This window comes from Pleurodeles waltl, chromosome 3_1 (assembly GCF_031143425.1).
Source record: "Pleurodeles waltl isolate 20211129_DDA chromosome 3_1, aPleWal1.hap1.20221129, whole genome shotgun sequence".
NCBI lineage: Eukaryota > Metazoa > Chordata > Amphibia > Caudata > Salamandridae > Pleurodeles > Pleurodeles waltl.
The window spans coordinates 1,721,122,653-1,721,140,259 of NC_090440.1; the positions used below are offsets into that span (position 1 = coordinate 1,721,122,653).

Genomic DNA, 17,607 nt, shown 5'->3' on the forward strand with positions numbered 1-17,607 from the left:
TATAAGTTGCTGTGGTATTGCAAGTGCTTTACACTCCTCCAAATAAGTCTTGGCTGCTCACCACAGCTACCACTAGAGATCCCTGGTTTCTGACACTGTCTTAATTGAGGAATAGGGGTTGCCTGGTATAAGTTGCAAACACCATAGGTGTCCACCACACACACCAGGCCAGCTTCCTACAAGGGGCTTCAAAGATGCCTATCGCCCTTGGCATGCAGATCTAGCTCCACTCAAAGGAGAGAGGCCAAACTCCCCCCTCCCCCCCCCCCCCCCCCCCAGGACTGGTGAGAAATGTAGTATGCAGAGAGGTGTGTCCATCTCTCAGGCCAGTCCTCACCCTAAGGTGAGCTGCCCGATGTGGACACTAGATTTAGAAATCTATCTTTGTATTCGCAGATTTAGGAACTCTGGGACAGGGTTATGCCCACTTCCCAAAGGATGTGGTCATATAGGGTTTGTAGTGACCCCTGGATTAAGTAGCTGATTGGTTACCACCCTATTCTCCCTGAAATGACCCTAAATTCAGTATTTAGGGGAGGTCAAGGCACCAGGAAAGCAGATTCCGGCTAACCTATGAAGGACACCCAAGAGCTGCAAAAGCAAAGCCAGAGGATGAATCATCTGCCTTGGCCAAAGCCCTGTCGGCCTGTCTGCTGTTCTTGCCAATTTGTGCCAAAGTAGACTCGTCCTGCAAGCTGTTGTGCTTCCAATAACCTCGGAGTCCTGGCTGCCTTCAACAAAGACCTAGGGACTCCAGTGGAGCAGCAGAGCATCTTGCAGCCACCCCAAGACTGTGAGGGCTCCAGACTGCCAAGACCCGACACCAGAAAGTACCACTGTACCTGTGCCACACAGCTCTAGTTTAAGTGGGCCAAGGGTGCCAGCATGGTTACTAAGTCCACCTGAGACTTTCCCATTGTGGACTCCCTGACGTCACCTGCATCCTCTGCTCGCATGTCCCCTCATCCGCGAGTGATTCGGTGGAGAAAACACAGCCTCGGGCACATTTTGCACCTGTCACCCCTGGCCTGTGGAGAAGGGGACTGAAGGTGTCCCCTCGTCCCTCGACTTTGCAACATTGGACCCTCTAGTTGGTTCCTCCCAGTGCCATCCAGTTGACCTTTTGGTGTGGTCCTGACCCTTGCCCAGTACTTATCTTAAGTCCAGGAGACTAAACTCTTAACAAACTGTACTGAACCTGTTTTGCCGTCTTTGTTTTTCCTCTGTAGGATAACATTGCAGCTCCCAGAAATTTCAAAACTGTCGCCTTTTTTCAAAACTGTAAAGAATGTCTTGCAAAACCTACCTATCTTATTGATTCAGTTGCTAAAACCTCTATAAAGATAATTTGTTATTTCTGTAAGTTGGTGTGGTGCTCTTTGTCGTGTCTCATTTGACACTGTAATTGCAGATGTCTACTCCTCTCCAATAAGCCTAAGGCTGCTCGACCAGAGTACCCTCTCAAAGAGCACCTTGGGATTGCTAGGTCAAGCCCCAGCCCACTAGTAAGTGAACCTCTGTACTCGTTTCAATATTTCTAGTTTTGATATATCATATAAAGAGGTAGCTTCCTACAGTGCTGTTAACAAAATGTTTTTTCCTGTAACGGTTTCACACGATCCAGTGAATGCCTACTTAAAGTTTTGTTCTATTTCGTATTGCTGTTTGTTTAGTTGTCAAAGTAGTGCATTAATGTCAAAAAAAAAATTGCAGAATAGTTCTAGATGGGAACTGCGGGTTCTCAAGGCTGCCTGCCCTGGGGCCATGAATGAGCTTAACTGTCTGGGACAAGAACATAGCAGTGGGTGTTTTTTTTTTTTTTTTAATTTTTTTTTTTAACGTAGGTTGGGGCCTAAACTACAATGACTTCAGAGATTGCAGATTATCCCATCGCAGTGGTGCAAAGTTAATTTAATCCTTTCCCCCTACAAATTGTGGTACTTTTATATTGAACGTGGAATTTCAGGTACTCAATTTATGGAACAAAAGACTTCTGCATAGAACAGCTTATATTTTCACCTACTTGCCATTAAGTTCACATGGGCCATGTAAATGACACCATGCAAATCTAGAGGTGTCCTATTTGCATGCCGAGAACTTTGGAGCCATAATGGCAAAATGCAGTTTCTTTTGTATGGATCCCATGTGTTTATTTTAGTATTACTTGACTGGCTTATAATAACTTTGTATTGTACTACATTATACCAGTCTCCTCTTCCTGGGATACTCTTTATCCCCTGCTATTACAAACCATCTCAAGTCACATAGTTACTGCAGGTTTTGAGTTAATAGACTCCTTTTGTTTTTATTTGCAATCTGGCACCGTGCACGTCTGCTATGGCTCAGTAATGTATTTTACCCCACCAAGCACCCGCTTCTGCCAGCAGTGAACAATGGTAAGAACCAGTGACCTTCCACAGCTAGCCATCTAAATAGAATGCTGCTTATTGTTCATTGAGACTGTTAAGTCTAATACTTTGTATCCTTTGCTTTAATTCCGGTCAGCTCAATTGCATTTATAAGAAGAGGTTAGAGCCTGGAATGAGAACCTGTAGAACTGTAACTAGTACTTTGGATGAAAGAATTACTTCTAGATTTTTCCTCACATTGAAACTATTGCCCTTCTTTTAATTGTGCCAGTCTGTGTTGGTTGGGTGCCCTAATAGGCATAAAAGCTTTCTCGCACCAATGCCTGCTCAGAGCATTGTCAAAGCCAGTGGGTCTGGATTTCACTGACCACACAAGCCAGACTAGCTAGCTTTGTCATGCTTATTTTATTCTGCTATGTGGAAACGCAACGTTGGTATGTTGACGTGAATAATTTCTGCATAGCTGTGATCTTATTCACTTCATGCTTTTTGCTCTAAATACTGAGTTGATATTAGACAGAGAATGCCTACTTGTCATTGATGTCTAAGTAGCCAATCAAAAGTTTTTTTCTTTTATAGGGTCGTGGTTTGTAACCTTTACCCCTTTGTGAAGACTGTGGCTTCGCCAGAGGTGACTGTGGCAGAGGCGGTTGAACAAATTGACATTGGTAATTTTAAAGTTTGATGTGCTTGCATATCTGTAGCTTGATAAGTTGTTACTTGCGCACCAGTGTCTGATAAATTTGCAGGTTTCAGTCCCCTACAGTGCCAGAGGGTAGGAATAATTTAAGAGTGTGGAGTAATATGGTGCCTGGTGCCCGCCGGATTGTTACCACTAGAAATGTACCCCAGTAAGTAACACATTTCAGTTATTGGAAAATATAAAAAAAAAATATTTGGTACGGAGGCATCCTTCACTGCCCTGAAACCAGGCTTACTTTAGAACAGTGGTTCCCAACCTGTGGGCCGGGGACCCCTGGGGGTCCGCGGCTGCTTAAAAAATGTAATATTAGGTCCCAGCTATCAGTAATGACTCCTTGGGGGTCCCCGTGTTCCAATAATGATTCAGTGGGGGTCCCCCGGCTCCAGTATTGATAAAATGGGGGTCCACAGAAGTCAAAAGGTTGGGAATCACTGCTTTAGAACACTCCTTTTCACATGCAAACCCCTTATTATGCTTGTTTATGTTATTGATTTACTATTTCAGTTGAAAGAGCCTCCCAGACCTTGTATCTCAACTTTACCTCTCCTCGGCTACTGTTCTGTGATATACCAAGAATGCCCACGTTGGCCCAGATGAATACATTTCAAATGTCACATGCACAGTTAGGTTGCACGCGAGAAGTTCCACTGTAGCAGACCAGCTGTCTTTAGTTCCTTTGTATATTCCCTCTCTGCCGCCTGGTGTTTTCTACACTTCCGTGCTTGTTTGAGTTCTATTATTTCCCAGTTTGTAATGTTTTGTGGTCTTTTCTACCTTTTTGTCACAGGGGCAGCTGTCTTCTTCCTGAGTGGAAATGTGTTCTAGACATTCCAGACTGTACCCTAGTTGTGCCAGAAAGTGGTTGTTGTATTTTTAGGAAACTTCTTTCTGTGATAGTGACCCTTCCAACAGCGCCGTTTTGTAATTCTGAGAGAAATGGAGGTGTCATGCCAGCTATTGGAAACTGACAAACCTTTTGTCTCTCTATCCTGTGTGAATCTTGGAGTTGGCTGAGCCATGAAACAAAAAATACAGGCTTTTGCAGCACAATTCTTTTCTGGATTCACATGCTGTGCATTATTCCACCAGTTACGGGTTGGGTTTGGCATTATCCACTTTTGTAGTCCTACCTCTTATGTTTTATTGCTCTGCGTCGAAAGACACCTCAACCAATCTGGTGTATCCTGTGACATTGTACTCCTTCCTCTGGAAGCTCCCACCTGAGGTCGCCACCTTCGGATTCTTGTTTTCCGCTGTTTGGTCTGGATGTGTAGCTAAAGGCTTTAAAACACTAGCAAAGAGACGTTTGTGAGAAGTTCGCCGAAAAATTCATCAAATTCAGAGAAGAACTGACCACAAGGTGCCGAAAGAGAAGGTATAAATTACCTTGACGGTTTTTCAAGAATGCCCTGACTGGGTGCCCTGTGTGGCCTAATGGAGAAGACTTGTTCCAGTTCTGCACAAATTGTCACCACAAGTCTGTGCATAGTGACCATCACCTGGTTTGCAATCTGTCTTACCCGTAGACCACAGAAGGGATGACTGCAACCGTGCTCACGTCGAAGACCCTGAGGGCGAGAGAGAGGCAGTGGCAAGCACATCATACCATGCAGGGACAGCAGATTACTCCATCCCCTAGAGACCTGGGTCTGTTGAGTGATGAGGAGGAAAATGACGCCAAGGTGCTGAGGGGGAGATATCAGGCGCCGACAAGAGAATCATCTACATCGAAGCCTAGGCTGGCAAGAGATAAAGAAGTCTGAGGTAAGTCATTGTCCCAAAGAAATTGCCCTAATCCCAAAAACCTGACTCAAGGGTGTCGAATGGAGCCTCTGCGTTGAAACACTCCCTGCCCCAACAGAGACAGAACCCCTTGGATGCCTCAAAAGGGGCATCGCAAGAGGAAGACTCTTCTGCCCCCCCCCCCCCCCCCCCCCCAACAAGAAAAAAGTTGTAAAAGAATGAATGGGGGAAAGACGCTTTCCCGTTGAAAAGGGAGAGGGCTCTAGAAAAACAACCGAAGCATCCTCGCAGGCCTCTTCGATGTTGAAAAGAAAAAGGGATGCTGCTGCTCTATAACTAAGAACATGTGACAACGATTGAGGAAATGGAGGCATCTCAAGGCCAAAATAGCAACCCTTCTTCTGGGAAAGAGTTAATCGAATTCCTTAAGGGACTTTGAATAACACAAACTTTGGTGCAAACGGACCAGGGAGAAAGGTTGAAGTCATCAAGCCACCTTTTAACTCCAGAGCCACAGGAGACGGAAAAACTTTTCCGCAAAGGAGGAGGAAAAAAATAGGAGGAATGTTCCAAGGCTCAAAGGAATCCGAGTTCAGAGTCCCAGTGGCAAGACCCTGACAGATTCCCTGGAAGAGAGGGTAGATGACTGTCCCTCTAGGCTGTCTCATCCAGATGACATTGGCATGTGTAATCGGGTTATTAAGAAGGCTGCGGAAAAGTATTAGGTGCAGCTGGAAGAGGAAAGACCTTGGGCTTGTTTCTTGCGGTAAAGACTTACCAGCACAAGCAAGGAATAAATTCTTGCTGATGCCTCCAAGTGTCCAATGACACTGCATACATTAAGGGAAGCATACAGACGATTTGGTGATCATTTCGCTCAACAGCACAGAAGGCCAACATCCCATCTACATCAAGTCCATCTCCAGACAAGTAGAGCAAGAGGATGGACCTTCTGGGGTGAAAATTGGAATGCAGAGGTGCAATGCAAATTCAAATGGCCTCCTAAATCATCATGCCAACCAGCATCAGGAAGAAACGGCGGAAGTGATGCCATAAGAGTACAGGAAGAGAGCTGCACCTTTTCAGAGGAAGGGAAGAACATCGCTAACTTGTATCTTAAATCTGCATTGGACACTGCAGACGCCAACAGCCGGTGGGACCCTACGCCGCCATTCATGGTTGCGAATTTCAGGTTTCAAGCTGGAGGTTCAGACAACCATACTGCATACCCTCTATCGGTGAACAGTTCAGGAGCGCCATTGTTGACCCCTTCAACCAGCTTAAAAAGGACAACTAAACTGAAAAACTGTTGGGAGCATTAGTTTTGAAGGGGTATGTGAAGGTGAACAGTACCATTGTGAAGGCCCACAGGACAATGCAGTTTCCAATCTGGAACATCTCAACAGAGGTTTCAAAGAGGTAACCAAACACCTTAAGCTCAGCAGAGCTTGCAGTACCAGCTGCAAGAACTACAGCCCTTTTGTGAAGGAACACGAGGCCAGGGACATCCCCCATAGGGGAGGTGAATCCCCACCAACAAGTGACTTGTTAAGAGTCCACAATCTCTTACTCCACACCAGTGGAAGACAGAATAAAAAGCTTCCTTCAGGCATGGAGGAAGATACCAACAAAACCAATGAATCCTGATTGTAATTCAATGTGGATACTGGATACTGCATAGAATTAGGCAAGATGCCTCCTACAAGAGGCCCAAAAAAGAAGGCTTCCTCAAAAGAAGAAACAAATCTCAATGAGGTAGAGGAATTTCTGAAGAAAAAAACAATACAGGCAGTGCTAAAGGCAGGAATAAACAAGGGAATTTCCACATATTTCTTATTACAAAAGGTGGATGGATCTATACGCCCAGTACTAGACCTCAAATTTATAAACCATTTTATATGGACACAAAATTTCAAGATGGCAACTTTGCAAGAGGTCATTCTTCGATTTACAAACGGGGATTACATGCCAACTATAAAATTCAAGGGCACATACTTGCACATCCCAATGAATGCCAAACACAGAAAATACCTCTGGTTTGTGTTAAATGAAAGTTGCTACCAATTCACAGTGCTGACATGAAGGATAACATCTACTCTGAGAGGATTTACAAAGTGCTTGGGGGTAGAAGCACGCCTGAGAAAACATGCCTATCCTTACCTTGACGACTGGCTTGTAAGAGCAAAATCAGAACAAGTGTAAGGAATGTGTTCAAGTCAAACTTTATTTACACTTGGATTCTATATAAACAGAGAAGTAATCTCTTCTTCCATAGCAGGAAAAAAAATGTAACTTGGAGCAAAAATCAACTTAATCCAAGGGGAGGTGTACACCAGCAAAAAGAGAATATAGTTGTTACTGCTTTAAACCGTCTAATACCAGAAGGCGCAAGCTCCGACGGTGAGGACAGTGTGGGGGAAAATGCAGGGAATGCTGGCATCATGCATCCAACCGATCCCATATGCAAGTGACTCAGGAATGGGTACAAACACGATGGTAACAACGAATTGGGAGGTTCTAGTAGTTGATGCTAAAGGCACAAGAGGAGATGGCATGGTGGAACGGATCACATATAACTCAAGGGAGGAACTTTGCACAACTCCAGCAGTGCCAATCACAACAGATGCCTCACATATGGGTTTTGGAGCTCACATGGGCTCGCTAAAAGAGGCAGCAAGAAGGAACAAGAAGCGGTACAGCACACCAATATCTTGGAACTGTAAACAGTGTTCTTAGCCTTAAAAGCCTTTCAGAAGGAGCTCTTAGGAAAAATCAATATTGATACCAACAGACAACACTACTACAATGTCTTACATCGGCAAGCAAGGAGGAACACAAGTCTTTGTGTTACCCAGACCAGCCCAACAACTCTGAAAACGGGCCATACAAAGGATGATGTCAACAGAAATCCTTCTCCCAGAGAAGGAAAACACAGAAACTGACAGATTGAGCAGACAAGCATGCTCACATGAATAAGAACTGATTTAGTTCCCATTCATGTGAGCATGCTTGTCTGCTCAAAGATCTTTTGGAAGTGGGTAACTTTAACAATAGATCTATTTGCAACACCAGTGAACGCAAAATGCCAAAGCTTTGCCTTCAGACAGCCATACCACCAATCCCTGGGGAATGCACTATTGATAAACTTGTCAGGGACGTTTACTTACGCTTTTCCCTCTGATACTATTGTTAGAGTGATCAGCAAATTCAAGAGAAGCAAGGTGATGCTCATACTAACTGCCCCACAGTGGGTGGGGCAAACCTGTTCCTCTGAACGAATAGAAATAGCACAAGGAAACAATCAAGGATTACCAAGACAACAAGATCTACTATTAATAAGAGGGAAGGATACTCTTCTCCAAAAGGTCTTACAACATCTATTTGCAAAGCTCCTCTTCAACCCAACCTTCGCAAAACTAAAACTGCTACAAAATCTTTGTATAGTATGTGAATCCAGAAAAGATTGATGCTGCAATACGTATAGTTTCTTACCTGTAGGTGTAGCTTTGCAGCAAGAAGATGGTTTTAGAGAAGCCAAAGGGGGAAAAAAAAAAATCTGAAGATGACAGTGTGGGAGCTTCCTAAGGAAGGAGTGTGACGTCACAGGAGGCACTAAATGTCTGTCGACTCAGAACAACAAAACAAAAAAATAGAAATAGGTCTACAAAAAGTGGAGAACTCCGGACCCAGCTACTAAATGCCAGAATAATGCACGGCTTGCAAATCTAGAAAACTCTCAAGCTGCAAAACTACACCTACAGGTAAGAAACTATACATCCTTTTCTGGTGAGTAGCTGTGAAAAATACCACTGACTCCGCTTATTCTTTCAATAAGTGCAGATTTGTCCCAACTTCCCAGTACTGCCATTGTGTGCTAGCTATGGCCTTTCTCTTGTTGGATTATAGCGATCTAATCATGTCTACTTGACCTAATGCCAAGGTACTCATTATTGGTCCAGCTGCAGCTTTAGAGTCCCATGGCTGGCCTACCATGCCCAGGTACCACTGTTGTAGAACTGGTGCATCCCGTATGCCCAGTCTCTTCCAGCACAGATCCTTTTTTTTCATAGAGGCATACGTTTTGATCGGTCGTGCTGATATGGCCCTTGTGAACAACATCTGTGCTCTCCTGCCTACCACTGGGGTACAGATGTCTTCACAAGAAGTGACTGGAATTTCCACAGTGTGCGGAATAATGAATTTGCATTTTCACATTAGAACATAAAATGATGTAAAAGGATACGGTGGAAGCCCATGCTAATCAGCCTGACCTCTCCTGCTGAGGTTGGGGCTCCTCTTTTATTCAGCACCCTCCCAGCTCAGTAAAACCATGCCACTTTAAGTAGTCTACCAGTGTTAAGTCTGATCAGAAACAGGAGACAGCAATTCGGTTTAGAAATTAATTTTCAGGGTGAATATCTGTTGGAAGGGGCAATTCTAATCTTCCCAGATTAATGTCGCTCCATTCTGTCTGAACTGTTAAGGCATTTTGTTGCATCAGGCAATGGTACTATGAATGTCAAAAACATTCGATAGGCATGAAACTAATTTACAACTCATGTTAATATAGACCTACAATTTCCCATGCAGGTGGCAAGTTTACCATTGGTGGCATTGTGATTAGCCTGATTACTGCTATACTACAACAACCTGCTCTAATATGACAACCAGCAGAAGTCCCACATCTGCTGCGAATTATTTTTTTTTATTTTTTTATTTTACATTACCATCTGCAGCAGGCCCAACATCATTTTTTTCCTCATTGGCAATTATATAATGAAAAATGAGTTTGTCCATTATTAAACAAAGGAACCATTCTAACGTATGAGAGTTACCTTAAATAACACTAAGCAGTGCCTTAAACCTAGCAGTTTATCTGGAAAGCTACCTCTAGCTTTTAAATAGTGACCCATGTACTCATAATTGCTTCTCTTCTAAAGGTGGCGTAACTCTCTTGCGGGCAGCTGCTAAAAACCATGCCCGTGTCACTGTGGTTTGTGATCCATTGGACTATGACTCCGTTGCGGATGAGATGGAGAGATCTGAACTGAACAACACCACCTTGGAAAGGAGGCACCAACTAGCATTAAAGGTAAAGCATTCAGATTGCTTCAGTTGATCCTATTCTCTACAAATACCACAATTTGATAAGCAGAGTAAGCTTATCTGTGCAGACAAATAATGTTGTACATGATGTTCAGCTGCACTTTTGTTAGAGCCTCTTCCCCCCCCCCCCCCCCCCCCCCCTAAAGCTTGTGATTGCTATTCCTTTTTTGCACTTGTGGTTGAATGCCAGCTGAGGCCTACTTTGCAGTAGAGGATGACAAATCTGGTCGCCTCCTTGCCTGGCTATCTACCAGGAGCAGAGGGAGACCCCCATCCTGGAACTTGTTTCACCCTCAGGCATGACTCTGTTCACAAAACTGGACATTCTCCTGGAGTTCTATAGATACTACTCTGAAATTTACAGAACAGTCACTTGTTCAACAGAGGTGATGAGTCTTCTTGTCACAGCTCTCCCTACCGCATATTCCCACGTCCCAATGGGACGCCTTGGTTGCCGTGATTACGTCGAATGTAAAGCAGGCGGTTAAATATATTGCTAGAAATAAGACCCCAGGATTTGACTGCCTTCCAGTACACTTTTGCAGCACATTTGACACTCTGGCATCTAGATTAACTGCCATGTCGACAAGGCCCTAATGTTGGCGAGCTACCACCTTCTTTGGAAATCACAACTCGTCAATTTCCTCCAAGCCAAAACAGGACCCTACCTGTGTGTCTGCCCATCGGCCTATTGCCATATTGGGAACTGATTAGGAAATGCTGGGTAAGATCCTGTCAAACAGACATGCATAAATTCTTCCAGAACTTATCCATGCGGACCAGAATAAGTTTGTCGCAGGGTGCACTACTTCCTACAATGTCATTTTCATGTACAGGACCAGGTGCAAGAATGCTACCCATTCGCAGCCTGCCTGGTTCTTGACTTGGAGAAGGTGTTCGATTCGCTTGACTGGGAGTATGTGTTTCAGGTCATTGTACAGATGGATATATTGCAACGCCTATAGACAAAACCTCTCTTGTCGGGCAGGGTGCCATCTCTCTCCTCTGCTGTTTGCAATGGCTATGGAATTGCTTGCCCAGTAGGCTGCTTACCTTTAGGGTGTCTACACCCTCTGTGTCTACATTCTGTGCGGAGTGAGCATAACCCTGACCCAGTGAGTCTGATTGCACCAAAAACCAATATAATGGAATTCTAAGTTTTGTGATCACATCAGGCAGTTGTCCTTAAGGATCTAACTAGTCCGATAGGGTGCACGCCTTCTGACTTGATGATTTTCCCACTTGTCCTGGTACCAAATGAGCCCGGACAGGCGGGTGGCATCTCTAATAACTGGGGAAGCTGGGGTTGCATAACAAAGGCTGCATAGGCCTCCTTCCTTGATATGCTGATAATTTGTGTAAGGAAATGCCTTCCTTCGCATGGTTACCCCCTGACTTTTTGCCTTTTGTTGATGCTAGTTATGATTGAAAGTGTGCTGGGACTCTGCTAACCAAGCCCCATCACCAGTGTTCTTTCCCTAAACTGTACCTTTGTTCTCGCAATTGGCACAGCCCTGGCACCCAGAGAAGTCCTTTGTAAATGGTACCCCTGGTACCAAGGGCCCTGTTGCCAGAGAAGGTCTCTAAGGGCTGCAGCGTGTCTTATGCCACCCTGGGGGACCCCTCACTCAGCACATGCACACTGCGTCACAGTTTGTGTGGGCTGGTGGGGAGAAAATGACTAAGTCGACATGGCACTCCCCTCAGGGTTCCATGTCCATCTCTCCCTGCCTGTGGCATGCATAGGTAAGTCACCCCTCTAGCAGGCCTTACAGCCCTAAGGCAGGGTGCACTATACCACAGGTGAGGGCATAAGTGCATGAGCACTATGCCCCTACAGTGTCTAAGCAAAACCTTGGACACTAAGTGCAGGGTAGCCATAGAGCGTATATGGTCTGGGAGTCTGTCAATTACAAACTCCACAGTTTCACACTGAAATCTGAAGTTTGTTATCAAACTTCTCAGCACAATAAATGCACACTGATGCTAGCGTGGGATTTATAGTAAAATACACCCAGAGGGCATCTTAGAGATGCCCCCCTGAATACCAGTCCAATTCCTAGTGCCAGGATGACCAGTTTCTGCCAGCCTGCCACAACCAGACGAGTTTCTGGCCACATGGGGTGAGTGCCTTTGTCACTCTGTGGCCGGGACCAAAGCCTGTACTGGGTGGAGGTGCTTCTCACCTCTCCCGGCAGGAAGTGTAACACCTGGCGGTGAGCCTCAAAGGCTCATGCCTTTTGTTACAGCACCCTAGGGCATTTCAGCTAGTGGAGATGCCCGCCCTTCATGTCACTGCCCCCACTTTTGGCGGCAAAGCTGGAGGAGATAATGAGGAAAACAAGGAGGAGCCACTCACCAGTCAGGACAGCCCCTAAGGTGCCCTAAGCTAAGGGGACTCCTGCCTTTAGAAATCCTCCATCTTGAGATTGGAGGATTTCCCCCAATAGGAATAGGAAAGTGCCCCCCTCCCCTCAGGAAGGAGGCACAAAGAGGGTGTTGACACCCTCCAGGACAGTAGCCATTGGCTACTGCCCCCCAGACCTAAACACACCCCAAACTTTAGTATTTAGGGACGACCCAGGAAATCTGATTCCTGCAACCTGAAGAAAGGACTGCTGACCTGAAAGCCCTGCCGAGCAGACGGAGACGCCAACTGACTTGGCCCCGGCTGCTGACGCTTCCTCAGTGCAAGACCTTGCTCTCACTGCAGCACGACTCATCCTTGATATGGGATATCGCAACATTCCACAACCAGGATTTAAGGTTCTTTGTTCAGCGAGTCTAACTTGGTTCAGTATCCTGCCTGCACTCAATTGTGATCGGCCTGAACTTGTGCCTTTGTCCCGGTCTGGCATGCTCAGATAACCACAGTTGGAGCTTTGTGCTTTTAAACACAATTTTTACCTAAATCTGTAAAATTTCATATCTCTGTTTCTACTAATTGGATTATTGTTGTTTGGGTGTCAATGTATTACATTTTACTTGCTCATCACCCCCTCCCACAGCTGGGTATGGGATTTGTTTTCACTTTTACTGTTTGAAGTGCTGCATAAATACTTTACACATTTCCTCTAAGCTGTCTGACTTCTTTGTGCCGAGCTACCAGAGGGTTAAGCACGGGTTAAGTTGGGGGTTGCTTGTGTTTCACCGTGACAAGAATTGTGGTTGCTGCTAAAGCCCCCCCACCACCACCTATTTTCCTACAGTTTTTTTTTTTTTCTGTTCAACCTAGGCAGGTGGATTTTCCAAAGTCTAGTCTTGATTTGAATGTAGGGCTCCACCGCTACAGGTGGCTTTGGCAGGAGAAACAGCAAAACATGAAAACCAGAGAGGGCAGCACGCAGGCCTAAAAGCCTGCGTGCCATGGAAGGGAACATTGACTGACTTGAATATACCTGAACAGCTCTCGGGCGGCTTTCAAAATGAGGTGGAATGACCACGCTACTAAGAGCGCCCGTTGACTATCTACTCCTTGCACTGCTGTGACTGTGGCGACTGAGGAGGATAGATTGTAAGAAAAGCGGGAAGGCCTGTATCCCTGAGGACCATTGCTCTATGGCCCATACCCTAAGGCTGAAAGTAAGCATAGTGTGCAGGGAGCAACAACTAAGGACGTGAGGGCTGACCAGGGGAAGGACATAAAGCTCATGTAGGATCCACAGGGTACCACAAATCATGCTAATGAGACCACCAGCCCCAGATTGACATTAGAATCATTGCAACACCCAAGTCATTTCTTTACCATAGCAAGCACTGCATTTTCAATCAATATCTATTACCCTGCATATGAGAATCCAGTTTTAATCTTTATGCTGGAAATACGGCAGTAATGCTGCAGAGTACTGTATGTTAGTCCCATTTTTACATAGGTCTGTCCTTTTGTGGGTGAACATCAAAATACAGCTAATTACAATCGTGGAAAGGAGATGAAGGGCATACAAATTATAGTTCTACTCGTACATTGTCAATTCAGACACGATGGGGAAACAATTCATGGTAAAATAGGCCGATATGGAGGAGCATCCAAAACAGACTGGGCCTAACACCCATACAACTCCCAACTTCAACCATTAACTGGTATTTGAAGACAGTTTGTCACATGAGGAGTAGTAGCTGGTCTTTACAGGTTATTGGTCGATTACAATATACCTAAACCTAGTCGAGATTAAAATGAAATGGTGACCAATGGTCTGTAAGTCTAGACTCAAGTTTTTATACTTCAAAATATTGCACCATTGGTACTGGTTACTTCAAAGTATACACTCCTGGTTTATTACCTAAAAGCTCGTGCTGGAGATGCAGTGTGTAACACTGACATTGCCTGCATTTTGGCACTGCACTATGCTAAGCACACTGGAGGCAGTATGTCTGGAATAAACCAAAATAGACTTCCTATTGATCATGGCTTCACCAGACTTTGCATTATTTCACAATAAAACCAGTGCCTCAAACTTAGATCCTCCAACACATAGATAGTTGGCGATATCTCCGGTAACAGCCAGGGTATTATTCGCCACTGGAACGCTCCAGGTTGTTTACAAAATAAACCAACTCGAAGTATTATACCAGATATGGTGCCCCTTTCTCCACAGTTAGGGCAAGACTAATGTGACCTGTCTGGTTACAGTGATACTGTTGTTATACCCTATAATCTGCCATCTTTTAAAGCAATTGATGATAATTTCTTGTGGTTATGGTCAGAGGACATTTATTTGGGCACTGGTGATGTATCTAAAACTAAAGACTATCAATTATTCATGATTTAACTTGCACATAACAAACTGTTTTTCCCATTTCTATTGTCAAACTGTGCTTTGGAAATGTCCATGCAATTGCTTGCACTGTTGATATTACTGCGATGGGTTGCTGTCATGATCTTTGTTTTGTATCCTTTTCATATTTTATTCTCTGTTACTCCTCCCATTGTGTCCTAAAAGCCCTTTTTACTCCTGTACTATAAGTAGAAAGATGTTCTAACTTCTTATTCTTGATTTCATCGACTTACTAGTCTCCTGTTTATTTCAACATGCTGCTTATTCATGACTAAGGGCCGGATGTAGAAAGCATTTTGCATGCTGCAAACTGCGAAAATCGCAGTTTGCGTCCTGCAAAATGCCTTTTGCGATGCACATTCACAATTTGTGAGTTGGTACCGACTCGCAAATTGTGAATGTGACTCGCAAATAGGAAGCGGTGTTCCCTTCCTATTTGCGACTCGCATCGCTATGCTACATTGCTTTGTGACTGCGAATGCAATTAATGAATGTTGCCAATAAGGGTTTTTCAGAGCAGGCAGTGGTCAATGGGCCACTGCCTGCTCTGAAAAACCAAAAGGTTTCGTTATATTTTTTATTTTTATTTTGCAACTTGTTTTCCTTTAAGGAAAATGGGCTGCAAAATAAAAATAAAAAACTGCTTTATTTAAAAAGCAGTCACAGACATGGAGGTCTGCTGACTTCAGCAGGCCACCATCCCTGTGAGTGCACGGACTCGCTATGGGCTCGCAAAATGCGACCCACCTCATAAATATTAATGAGGTGGGTCTTTGCGACCCCCATAGCGACTCGCAGTCGGTGTCTGAGACACCGTACTGCATCCGATTTTGCGAATTGGAAATTGAGAGTCGCACCAACTCGCATTTTCCAGATCGGAAATTGCTACATCTGGCCCTATGATCCATCGATCCTTGTACGAACTATCAATTGCTATTATCGTTATGATTTGGATTAATGTTTGCTACAACTTACTAATAAAAAGAATTGTTACAAAAAAAGGATGGCACAAAAGATAAAAGGGCATGTTTGTTCCTTTTATTTTTTTCCAAGAGTGCAAATACTAAATGTAAGATCAAGAGGTGAGCCCAGGTTGTTGGCGGTTCATAAGGAGTTTATCACATTCTAATTTTATTGGGTTAAATTCACTGAGCTGTAACTGGAAAGGTCCAAGCAAGACGACCAGGGCAGAGGCTGAAAGGGATTTTGATTGCTTAAGGAGCAGGCCCTCCTGAATTTCTCGTTTTTTTCGGACAACATTGTAAATAAGTTGCTGTAGGAAGTTGGCTCTGTATGCACTATTTCAAAGTAAGGAATAGTATGCACAAAGTCCAAGGGTTCCCCTTAGAGGTAAGATAGTGGCAAAAAGAGATAATACTAATGCTCTATTTTTGTGGTAGTGTGGTCGAGCAGTAGGCTTATCAAAGGAGTAGTGTTAAGCATTTGTTGTACACACACAGGCAATAAATGAGGAACACACACTCCGAGACAATTCCAGGCCAATAAGTTTTTGTATAGAAAAATATATTTTCTTAGTTTATTTTAAGAACCACAGGTTCAAATTTTACATGTAATACTTCAAATGAAAGGTATTGCAGGTAAGTACTTTAGGAACGTTGAATAATCACGATAGCATATATACTTTTCAAATAAAGCACATATAGCTATTTTAAAACTAGACACTTCAACAGTTCCTGGGGGAGGTAAGTATTTGTTAGTTTCTGTAGGTAAGTAAACCACCTACGGGGTTCAAGTTTGGGTCCAAGGTAGCCCACCGTTTGGGGTTCAGAGCAACCCCAAAGTTACCACACCAGCAGCTCAGGGCCGGTCAGGTGCAGAGTTCAAAGTGGTGCCCAAAACGCATAGGCTTCAATGGAGAAGGGGGTGCCCCGGTGTAAGGAAATGCCTCCTTGGCATGGTTGCCCCCTGACTTTTTGCCTTTGCTGATGCTATGTTTACAATTGAAAGTGTGCTGAGGCCTGCTAACCAGGCCCCAGCACCAGTGTTCTTTCCCTAACCTGTACTTTTGTATCCACAATTGGCAGACCCTGGCATCCAGATAAGTCCCTTGTAACTGGTACTTCTAGTACCAAGGGCCCTGATGCCAAGGAAGGTCTCTAAGGGCTGCAGCATGTCTTATGCCACCCTGGAGACCTCTCACTCAGCACAGACACACTGCTTGCCAGCTTGTGTGTGCTAGTGAGGACAAAACGAGTAAGTCGACATGGCACTCCCCTCAGGGTGCCATGCCAGCCTCTCGCTGCCTATGCAGTATAGGTAAGACACCCCTCTAGCAGGCCTTACAGCCCTAAGGCAGGGTGCACTATACCATAGGTGAGGGTACCAGTGCATGAGCATGGTACCCCTACAGTGTCTAAACAAAACCTTAGACATTGTAAGTGCAGGGTAGCCATAAGAGTATATGGTCTGGGAGTCTGTCAAACACGAACTCCACAGCACCATAATGGCTACACTGAAAACTGGGAAGTTTGGTATCAAACTTCTCAGCACAATAAATGCACACTGATGCCAGTGTACATTTTATTGTAAAATACACCACAGAGGGCACCTTAGAGGTGCCCCCTGAAACTTAACCGACTATCTGTGTAGGCTGACTAGTTTTAGCAGCCTGCCACAAACCGAGACATGTTGCTGGCCCCATGGGGAGAGTGCCTTTGTCACTCTGAGGCCAGTAACAAAGCCTGCACTGGGTGGAGATGCTAACACCTCTCCCAGGCAGGAATTGTCACACCTGGCGGTGAGCCTCAAAGGCTCACCTCCTTTGTGCCAACCCAGCAGGACACTCCAGCTAGTGGAGTTGCCCGCCCCCTCCGGCCAGGCCCCACTTTTGGCGGCAAGGCCGGAGAAGATAATGAGAATAACAAGGAGGAGTCACTGGCCAGTCAGGACA

At 44.8% G+C, this 17,607-nt stretch overlaps 1 protein-coding gene across 1 annotated transcript in view; it reads left to right on the forward strand.

The window, feature by feature from the left end:
* ATIC (5-aminoimidazole-4-carboxamide ribonucleotide formyltransferase/IMP cyclohydrolase) overlaps positions 1-17,607 on the forward strand; it is a 181,012-nt gene that overhangs the window by 16,061 nt on the left and 147,344 nt on the right. Inside the window, exons 5-6 of the mRNA XM_069225634.1 lie at positions 2,949-3,037; positions 9,756-9,907. Of these exons, the coding sequence (XP_069081735.1) occupies positions 2,949-3,037; positions 9,756-9,907 (241 nt within the window). The remainder of the gene's footprint in view (positions 1-2,948; positions 3,038-9,755; positions 9,908-17,607) is intronic.